Raw genomic sequence first — 10,669 nt, 5'->3', positions numbered from 1 at the left:
TCTCCATAAACTATAAAACCATTAAACCATAAAATATCATTAAAAATATAGGAGTGACAATCTTTAAAATGATTAGCACTTCTGTTTATTGATAAGTCAAATTCAAATTTTATTTCTACACAGTCATACACATTCCCAGTCTTCAGTGGTCAGTATCTATCAAAAGTGGTCCAAGGAAGGAACAGTGGTGAACCAGCGACAGGGTCATGGGCGGTCAAGGCTCATTGATGCACGTGGGGAGCGAAGGCTGGCCCGTGTGATCCGATCCAACAGACCAGCTACTGTTGCTCAAATTGCTGAAGAAGTTAATGCTGGTTCTGATAGAAAGGGGTCAGAATACACAGTGCAGGACGGGTCAGTGCTGTTTTGGCAGTAAAAGGGGGACCAACACAATATTAGGCAGGTGGTCATAATGTTACGCCTGATCAGGGCATAATTTATATTTTCTGTTGTCTTTGTCAGGATTTACATCTCAAATGTCACCTTTTGTTCCCTTTCTAAATGATTATCTGTATTTATTTTAGGAATAATTCAGACATACAGGGCTTATAATAATATATTAAGAGTCCAGAAGGTGGCGCACTAATCCAGTCAAAGGTAACATTTCTTTAGGAAATAAAGAAAAGCAGTTTAATGAGTGATGTGTTTGTGATCTAAATGAAATTATTGCTTCACTTTTGTACGCTCTGTTTGTACAATTTAGTGCCATATTAGATATAAAAAAATATAGTTCACCCATTAAACAGCTAATTTACTCATGTGATGGAGTTATGATGGACACATTTAATTTCGATTATTACATACTATTTGACTGCACATGTATCAAGTGCTTTTTCTTTACTCTCTCGTCTGATTTGCGACTTTAATTTTAATTTTTATTTTTTTATTCCCTAAAATGCGTTCTCGTTTGGTTTGAGATACTTTTACGGGCGCAAACCAACAAAACTCTTACAGTATTTATTTTTCATATTGACACAGATCGTGTAGGCTAAATTAATAAACATTTATCGAATGGTAAAAAAAAATTCTTGTTTCTCATAAATTACAAGGCTTTTACAAACCCTTATACATTAACTCTATATTTATATCTATATTTAATATCTACATACATATTAAATACATGGATTATAACGTGTTATCTGTGTTTTCTGTTTTTTTCCCCTTCATTTTTGGACATATTTGCTGCACGTGCTAATAGAGAAGGAAAATAAATCTATTTATTATTTTTTATTTTGTTTAGACTCTTTTAGTAACAAAGCAAAATTTATAGACACAGCAATCTTTCCACAGTTTTCTGAAAGATACTGAAGATATACATATATAAAATATTCAATTAACAAAAAGATAAACACTGACAATTTTATGTATAGAAATCACATGATCCCGCATATTAATGATTTTTCTTTCTTTCTTTCTTTCTTTCTTTCTTTCTTTAATAATATAGTATATATTATATATATTATATAGTATAATTTATAGACACAGCAATCTTTCCACAGTTTTCTGAAAGATACTGAATATATATATATATAATATTCAGTTAACAAAAAGATAAACACTGACAATTTTATGTATAGAAATCACATGATCCCGCATAATTAATAATTAATGATTTTTCTTTCTTTCTTTCTTTCTTTCTTTCTTTCTTTCTTTCTTTCTTTCTTTAATACATTACATATATTAGTATTATTCATCAAAATAAAACATTTTAAATTATAAATATAAATTAATAAATTCTTAATAAATATTTCGTTTTTGTATTATAATAAAGATATAATAAAGTTTTATAATATTTATATTTCCATAATTAATTTATTTTCTGTCTTTAATCCTTTCTTTCATTAATTCTTTCTTTCATACATTCTTAAATTGTAGACAAAACATTTTTTTAATCAATTATAATAATTATATCTTAATGCAGATATGGTAATTCTTTATGAATAAATTCTTTCTTTTTCTCTTTTCTTTATCCTTCCTGGCTTGTGAGTTATTAAATCTCTCAGAATTGCAGTAGGTTTTTGTTTCAACTTTCCTACTTTCAAAACCTCTCCTAATTTCTTTCCTGTGTTTTAAACCTCTTTTTGAATACTAGTAATATTTTTATATCAGTTGTTATATGATATGCTCTTCCTTCCTTTCTTTCTTTCTTTCTTTCTTTCTTTCTTTCTTTCTTTCTTTCTTTTCCTTCATTAAATAAACTGGTGATGTACACAATGCCCTTCTTTCTTTCTTTCTTTCTTTTCCTTTATTACATAAAGTGGTGATGCACTTCTTTCTTTCTTTCTTTTCCTTTATTACATAAAGTGGTGATGCACTTCTTTCTTTCTTTCTTTCTTTCTTTCTTTCTTTCTTTCTTTCTTTCTTTCTTTCTTTTCCTTTATTACATAAAGTGGTGATGCACTTCTTTCTTTCTTTCTTTCTTTCCCTTCATTACATAAACTGGTGATGCACATGATGCCTTTCTTTCTTTCTTTCTTTTTTCTTTGCATTTATTTGTTATTTCATTAACGCCGTTTTTGTTGCTTTGCTCTTTCTGCTGTATCCTCTGTCGTTACACTCTCCGTCCAGCAGGTGGCGGTATAAACCTGGCTCTTTCACTCAGTCCCGCTTTGTAATAGTGGAGGAAGTAGAGAAGTTATGAAACCACCACGTGTCTACAGCAGCTGAAAGTAAACAGTGTTGCGTGTTGAGGATGTTAACGTTAATGTAACGGAGTTTACACTAAATAACAAAGATCATTTATATTCGCTGCTGCGTGCAGATATACAGCGTGTTAGCAGCAGACTAACTACACTTTAATAGCAATTCGAAAGGGAAAATCAGTCGGGTTTAGTGGACAGACTGGAAAAAGACGCATTTTTATTCGGAGCTCAGAAATGGAGGAGCATAACATCGGACGGATTTTGGTTCTTCTTCTCTCTGTGTTGGTTTATCTCATTACTTTGACCATCAACGCTTTGGCTGGATCGGGGAAAGGTTAGTTAAACTACAGGAGTATTCATAACCAAATCTACTTTCTGTGAAACCCCGCCCACTCTTAGGTTTTAGCCAATCACAGCGCAGAAAAGCCGCACATGCAAATTTGATACACCTCTTGTGTTCTGCTTAGTGCTTGTGGTCACGTATCATTCACGTGACCACACGTGAGAGATTAATTTAATTAAACCTTTTAATCACAAGAGAGACTTCATTTTGATCATTTCTTCCCATTTTGACCTCCAGAATACTCATTACAAACTAAAAAGCCATGAGAAATTTCATCGGCATTCTTGCTTCCTTTAAATGATTAAAAACATCTTCATCCTCCTCCTCCTCCTCCTCCAGTCACATTCACATCGCTGCTTTTGTAAAATATTCTCTTTCCATGTTTGTATTAAAGTTGTATACAGGCTGACTCATTTCCCTCCCACATAAACAACACAATATTCATCTTTAAAAAGTTCATCATGTAGTTTAAAGAAGCAATCTGAGGTAAAATGAAGTTCAGGGAATCTGCTAGCTAACTCTGTTTTCTTTGCTAACGCCAATTTAGCATTCTTTCCGATGGGGATATTAAACATTAGCTAATCAGCAAGCTAAATAAATCTTTTTATTTTAATCAAGTACATTTTTGACTCCATATTTACAATTTTTTAAAACAGATTTTATATACAGTATATATGAAGTTATATTAGCTTTATACTGTTAATACTCCAGTATTGAACTGATATTTCCAGATGTACTCAGATGACTTAATGCATCTATCTGTCTGTCCGTCTATCTATCTATCTATCTATCTATCTATCTATCTATCTATCTATCTATCTATATGTCTATATGTCTATCTATCTACACCATATTGCCTAAGGTTTTGGGACGTCTGCCTTTACATGCACATGAATGTAATATGGAGTTGTCCCCCCCTTGGCAGCTACAACAGCTTCAACTCTTCTGGGAAGGATTTCCACAAGGTTTAGGAGTGTGTTTATGGGAATTTTTGACCATTCCTCTAGAAATATATTTGTGAGGTCAGGCACTGATGTTGGATGAGAAGGTCTGGCTCACAGTCTCCACTCTAATTCATCCCAAAGGTGTTCTATGGGGTTGAGGTCAGGACTCTGTGCAGGTCAGTCAAGTTCCTCCACACCAAACTTGTTCATCCATGTCTTTATGGACCTTGCTTTGGTCACTGGTGTGCAGTCATGTTGGAACAGGAAGGGGTCATCCCCAAACTGTTCCCACAAAGGTGGGAGCATGAAATTGTCCAAAATGTCTTGGTATGAAGCTGAAGCATTAAGAGTTCCTTTCACCGGAACTAAGGGGCCGAGCCCAACCCCTGAAAAACAACACCTGAATTCAATGATTTGGAGGGGTGTCCCAAAACTTTTGGAAAATCTATCTCTATCTATCTATCTGTTTACACATTTACATGTTCTTCACATTAAACCCTATGTTACATGGTTAACTACGAAGGCTTATGTTCTGCTGGGGGCAAACAGTAAATATTTACACCCTAATCTTTTATTAATTTTATTAATTGTAATCACAATTCCTAATTGTTAGCTTTTAACTTTAGTTAATTTGCAATGCAGTTACAGCAAATCTGAAGCTATGAAAGCATCATGCATACAGTAGCTCAGAAAAACACCTTTACAAAAATTGCAGAAATTCTGGCAAACAGTTGTAATAAACCTCTGGAAATGTTGACACAAATTTTGCACAAGTTCATACTGATTGGGAAAGCATTGTGGCATAGTATGCCATTTTATCTGCCTGCACTTTTCTGCCATATGTTGATAGAGGATCAATTATTATGTCAGCTTTGTCAAACTTGTGGCAAAATGTTTTGGCAAATTAATTTGTTTGCTTTTGTAAGAGTCTTAAATGTGTTACATGTGTTGTGTGTTTGTGTTTCAGGACCGTTTTTACACAGAACAGGAAATGTGTCAGCTCTGTATAAGACAGAAATCACCCCCGCTGGCTGGACCTTCTCCATATGGGGGATTATCTACTCCTGGCTTCTGCTGATGAACCTGTATTTTTTGAGCTGCATCTGCAGACGGTAATCACAAACACACCAGTGATCAGTTCATACACTAGAGTTGTTTATCTAAACAGATATATTGCCAGTGATGAAAGGAACGTTCCAGAATAATCTAGTGTATTTTTTTTTCTAATTTTACACATTAGTCAGAATGCGGTCAGTCACCCGAGACGTGTTGGATGAATGATGTTATTTTGGTTTGTGCTGAAGCTCTGAGGTTAATGTTGCCTTTGAAACAAATGAACACGTCTGTCTCCATCAGCGTCATTTGTGTAAATATTTTCCTCAGACCACAAAAGACTAAACTGTTTAAGATGTCATGCTTTTATAGGAAAATAATTAACGAGCAGGTGTAATTATTCTATATTATTTAGCTATTATTCCAATATTAGTAAATTCTGAAGACTGCACACCAGTGACCAAAGCAAGGTCCATAAAGACATGGATGAGTGAGTTTGGTGTGGAGGAACTTGACTGTCCTGCACAGAGTCCTGACCTCAACCCCATAGAACACCTTTGGGATGAATTAGAGCAGAGACTGTGAGCCAGACCTTCTCATCCAACATCAGTGCCTGACCTCACAAATATATTTCTAGAGGAACGGTCAAAAATTCCCATAAACACACTCCTAAACCTTGTGGAAAGCCTTCCCAGAAGAGTTGAAGGTGTTATAGCTGTAAAGGGGCGGTACAACTCCATATTACATTCATGTGCATGTAAAGGCAGACGTCCCAAAACTTTTGGCAATATAGTGTTGCTTAGAAAATTCCCTTTTTAAATATCTGTATGTTTTGTGTGAAGGACTACCACTGGATGGATGTATTGTAGTCCTGCTGTACTTCCTTACGGCTTTTTCCTCTCCTGGATGATTAACATGCTCCTGAACATCACCTGGCTCCTGTTATGGGATCGAGAGTAAGTAGGAATCGTTGTGGTGAACCTCAGAAGCATTAATACACTCAGCCAGACATATTCTTAAGTGGTTTTGTTAGCTGTGTTAGCAGTGCTGCTAAAGATTGTAAGGTTTGAGAGATCCAGGTTATATCCTGTGGAATTGACCCAGGTTTGACTTGCATCTTAGACCCATTTTTTTTTTGTATATGGCCTGTGCTTATGCTTGAAATCTAACTTAAATAATTCAGATTTAATCTTTTTTTTTTTAAAACAATTTTTAACAAGCAGCCAGATAAAAAAATACTTAGATGTAAGTTAACAATATATAAGGTGTATTGTGTGTAATAGATTGTAAAATATATTAAAAGAATTCAAAAATCTACTAATCTAACTGTGCTTGTAGTGTTTCTAGGAATAGGTTTACTCATTCTCAGGTATTTATGTCAACATCTATAATCAAACGAGGCACTTAACGAACTCTGAGAAAGAGAGATTAAGTAAACGTAGTTTTATGTTACGTTGTAGATAACACAACAGTCATTTAAATAGCTGTGGGTCTTTGGTCTGAAGAGTGATAAGTAATAGTGAGCTGATACTGTGTGTGTGTGTGTGTTTGTGTGTGTCTCTGCAGGTTGATGATTCCAGCACTAATATGTTTAGCGCTGATTGCGTTCACCAGTTACCTTCTGATCTTCTTCTCCTGTGTTGGTTTGCGAGCTCACGGAGCCTGGCTCAAACAGAACCATCTCACAGATCTCTGCTGCATCTATGTGCTGGTGTGTACGTGTGTGTGCTGGTGTGTGTGTGTGAAGCACATGTGTGTATCATGTGGCATTGCATATCTATAAATAACCTCAGCACTAGCGGTGGAGTGATATGAAACATGAATGGTACAATTACACTGCAGGCACTGATAATGGCCACTTTTAATTTTTGCTTCAAAAGTGAAATTTTAAATCAAAATGATTCTGATTTATTTTATGTAAATGACACACAGTGTGGAAATAGAAGATCACAGATAAACGAACATATTGTACTTTAATATTAATATTAATATTGCATCTACTACTACTTACTACCACTACTATCACTAATATTACTACCACTACTACTACTTACTACCACTATCACTACCACTACTATCACTACCACTACTATCACTAATACTACTACCATTACTACTGCTTACTAATACTTCTACTACTACCACCACTACTACTAACTACTACTACTTACTACTACTGCCACCACTACCACTACTAGCACCACTACCACTACTACTACTACTATTACTACTACCACCACTACCACTACCACTACTACCACTACCACTACTAGCACCACTACCACTAGCACTCCTACTACTTACTACTACTTCCACCACTTCCACTACCACTACCACTACCACTACTACCACCACTACCACTACCACTACTAGCACCACTACCACTAGCACTCCTACTACTTACTACTACTTCCACCACTTCCACTACTACTACTTACTACTACTACTACTTTTACCACCACTACTACTAATGCTACTACCCCTAATAATAATAATAATAATAATAAAAATGATAAAATCTATTTTTTGCTTGTTTTATTATTATTATTTTCCAATATATACTTCTTCTTTTTTTCACGTGAGTTAATGATACTGTTCAATTATTGAATATTATCATTATTGGTTGAGTAAAACAATGAGATATGAAAATGTATATTACTTTTTAACAGTTGAATTTATCATTTTCATTTAGTATTGTCACATATTTGGAAATATCTGGAAATAATATTTTTTGGAATAACAATATAGCATAATGCTAACAGAATTTCTGTGTTTCAGGTTCAGAACAGTATCGCCGCTTACGCAACATGGACGACTATAGCTACACTCCTCAACTTAACCGTCGTGCTGGATATCAATTCCATGTCCCCCACCAACGCGGCCACTGTGTCTCTGTGTCTTCTACTGTTAGAAGTTATTGTGTGGTTAGTCCTCAAACTCCATCCTCAGAAGTTTAGATGTATTTTTGTGGTATTGTTTCAGATTCTTCTGAAACCAACATTTTTCCATGTGCAGGTTTGTTCTTGAGAACTTTGTGATTGAGAAACATGTGCGCTACATTCTGACCGTCTACCCCGTCATCATCTTCGCTCTGAGTGGAAGCCTGAGCAAACACTATGATGCAGCAGATCCGGGCAGAAACGCTGTGTTTTCAGGTGAGTGGACAGGAAGTCAGTAGGTAGCAGTTTTATTACACTCTTTGTAGAGTTGTGATAGGATACGGTGGAATTCAGAGTCATGCAAACAGTTTGATTTTAGCGTAGATACACAAGCCACACCTACCTCACTAGGTTTGACAAGCTGTAAAGCCACGCCTCCTTACTTGGATACATGTGGTGTTCATTGAAAAGCTCAGAAACCACACCTCCTTCATTGGGAATGAGAGTAAAAAGCCACGCCTCCTTCGCTGGAAGTGTGGCACAACCCAAACCTATTTCAGCAGTCTGACAGGATGAGAAGCCACACCTCTTTCATTGGGAATGAAAGTAAAAGGCCGTACCTCCTTCGCTGGAGGTGTGGCACAACCCACGACAGGAAGAGAAACCACACCTCCTTCACTGAGACTGACTTTCACAGAAACAATACTTCCTTCACATATAGATATAGAGGCCACACCTCCTTCTCTAAAAGTGACACATAGAAGCCTTACATGTCCTTCAAACAAGCCACACCCACTACACTGAAGCTGTTGTACAGAGGCCACGCCTTGTTTAACAGACAGACACACGAGCCACGCCCCATTTGGCAGAACTGTTTGCCTTCACAGAAACTGATAAGTACATAAACCACACCTATACTTTACTGGGTCTGACAAGTCTTACTTATTGGGACCAACAGAAACAGAAGCCACACCCCTTTCAATAATCCTGACAGGCATACAAGCCACGCCTCCTTCCTTGGGACTCATAGGCAAAGAGGTCATTTACCTGTCTCTGTGATTTACATTTTTCCATCAAGGAACTGCTCCTGTTTCTCCTACATGGATTTTTATGAAGCTATGTAGTTTAAGGGATTAGAGTGGAAGTGATGAAGGTAGTTTTATTGGCTCTTTTTTTTGTTTTGTTTTGATTTCTATAAAAGGCTTAAAGGCTTTAGCTAGGTTGATCAGAGGAGATGTTCAGAGCATGTCTACTGTTTCACTTTTAGATGTTCTGAGCGTTCTTCTTTGTTTATGTTCTGACTGCAGCTGTTCTCTTGGCGATGGCCTGCGTTTTCTTCCTGGTCCGACTTTTTCTGGTGGTTTGGAGACACCGTACTCATCCTCTCTTCCAAGACGGGAGCGCTGAAGGGCTAATGACTTCTGTCCACACTACAGAGGAGTAGCAGGGTGGCTGTTAATACAGTGGATGAAACACCAAAGCCTTTTCCTGACCCTGTTCCATTGTAACGAAACCCAGCCTTTAACACTAATACATGATGTGCCATGATGATGATGTATGCCACATATTCCTTATTCATGTTCAGTAACCATATGAACCTGAAACTGCTTTGATACACGGCCAAAACATACATTCATACAGGGCCGTGAGAAAATATTTGCTCAGACTTATTTCGGGCATTTTTTTTACTCACTTTCCCACACTGAGTCGGCTCGGATCATTTGAGAAGAAGAGTAACGAAGAGGCCGTATTTTTAGCGTTGAATAATTCCACGTGAAATCTAGTACGCTAAACTAGCAATTCTTTTCATGTTATAACTCTCCTTATGTTTGAGCCAGGATGTCGAATTGATTCATTGTAATCTTATCAAGTTCTGAAACATTTCCATTTTTTATTCCCTTGGCAGGACATGCATGTGTCCAGTCCAAAACTCTAAACAATAATCTAAGCATAGAGCATAAGGTCTTTGATTAAGAGTCCAACAATGGCGCTCTGGCAATGAAAGGGTTCTCAATTACTGTGGAAATACATTCATCAAGATTGTTTTTCTTGAAGATGTTCTCACTTGAGTCACAACGAGTGTCGCAATGGTTCATGAAGTTGGTGCGGAAAGAATAATTCATTCTCGCGTGAATTATTATACACATAAAAAATATGTACATTCATACATAGGTCATGGTGGCTTTGTGTTCAGCATGTTTGCCTTGCGCCTCAAATAGAGTTTACATGAGCCCCCCAACCCCCCTTGCTTTGGAGGTTTCCTGTGTGATCTTCAGTTTCCTCCTTCAGTCCCATCACATGTGTATTCATTTTACAACAGATTAATGACGCACGCTGCACAAATTGCACAGCACCTCAGCGATGTTTATTAGTCTCATTAGGGTTTATTTCTTACATGTCATTTTGTTTATTTCTGATTTTCTTTTTCATGTTAAATGAGATCACTAATACCAGCTTATCATATTAACTCTAACGGGTTTACTATTAAACTGTGTATTTGTTTACAGAAACTTAAATAAGGATTCTTGTATCAGAAAAATGAAACATTTGACCATTACAAGGCGCTGACACTGGAGACTCATTCCAGTAAGTGTCTTGTTATAGAAAGCGTAATATGATTAATAGTTACACATTTATAAAAGCTGTGTTAATGTTATTACTATAGAAATAATAAGGTATTAGACCGTGTGCATTAATATAAACCTGAGATTTGCCTTGAAGCCAGAATGTACTAAAATAAGTCATGATTGGATGCTTTAATACATTTGTAATACTGTGTGAATAATATTATTTTATAAACGTTGAATA

The 10,669-nt window shown here is 36.3% G+C and overlaps 1 protein-coding gene across 1 annotated transcript; it reads left to right on the top strand.

The window, feature by feature from the left end:
- The first annotated feature begins 2,777 nt into the window (after positions 1-2,777).
- Positions 2,778-10,669, top strand: si:dkey-29d8.3 (uncharacterized protein LOC556220 homolog). The gene is made up of 7 exons (XM_058418833.1): positions 2,778-2,976; positions 4,897-5,041; positions 5,825-5,938; positions 6,549-6,693; positions 7,761-7,906; positions 7,998-8,137; positions 9,169-10,669. Exons 1-7 carry the CDS (start codon positions 2,877-2,879, stop codon positions 9,303-9,305), a joined length of 927 nt encoding a protein of 308 aa, XP_058274816.1. The 5' UTR covers positions 2,778-2,876; the 3' UTR covers positions 9,306-10,669.

This window comes from Hemibagrus wyckioides, linkage group LG20 (genome assembly GCF_019097595.1).
Source record: "Hemibagrus wyckioides isolate EC202008001 linkage group LG20, SWU_Hwy_1.0, whole genome shotgun sequence".
NCBI lineage: Eukaryota > Metazoa > Chordata > Actinopteri > Siluriformes > Bagridae > Hemibagrus > Hemibagrus wyckioides.
The sequence above is the reverse complement of the archived record's forward strand: the minus strand, read 5'-3'. Positions and strand labels throughout refer to the sequence as shown.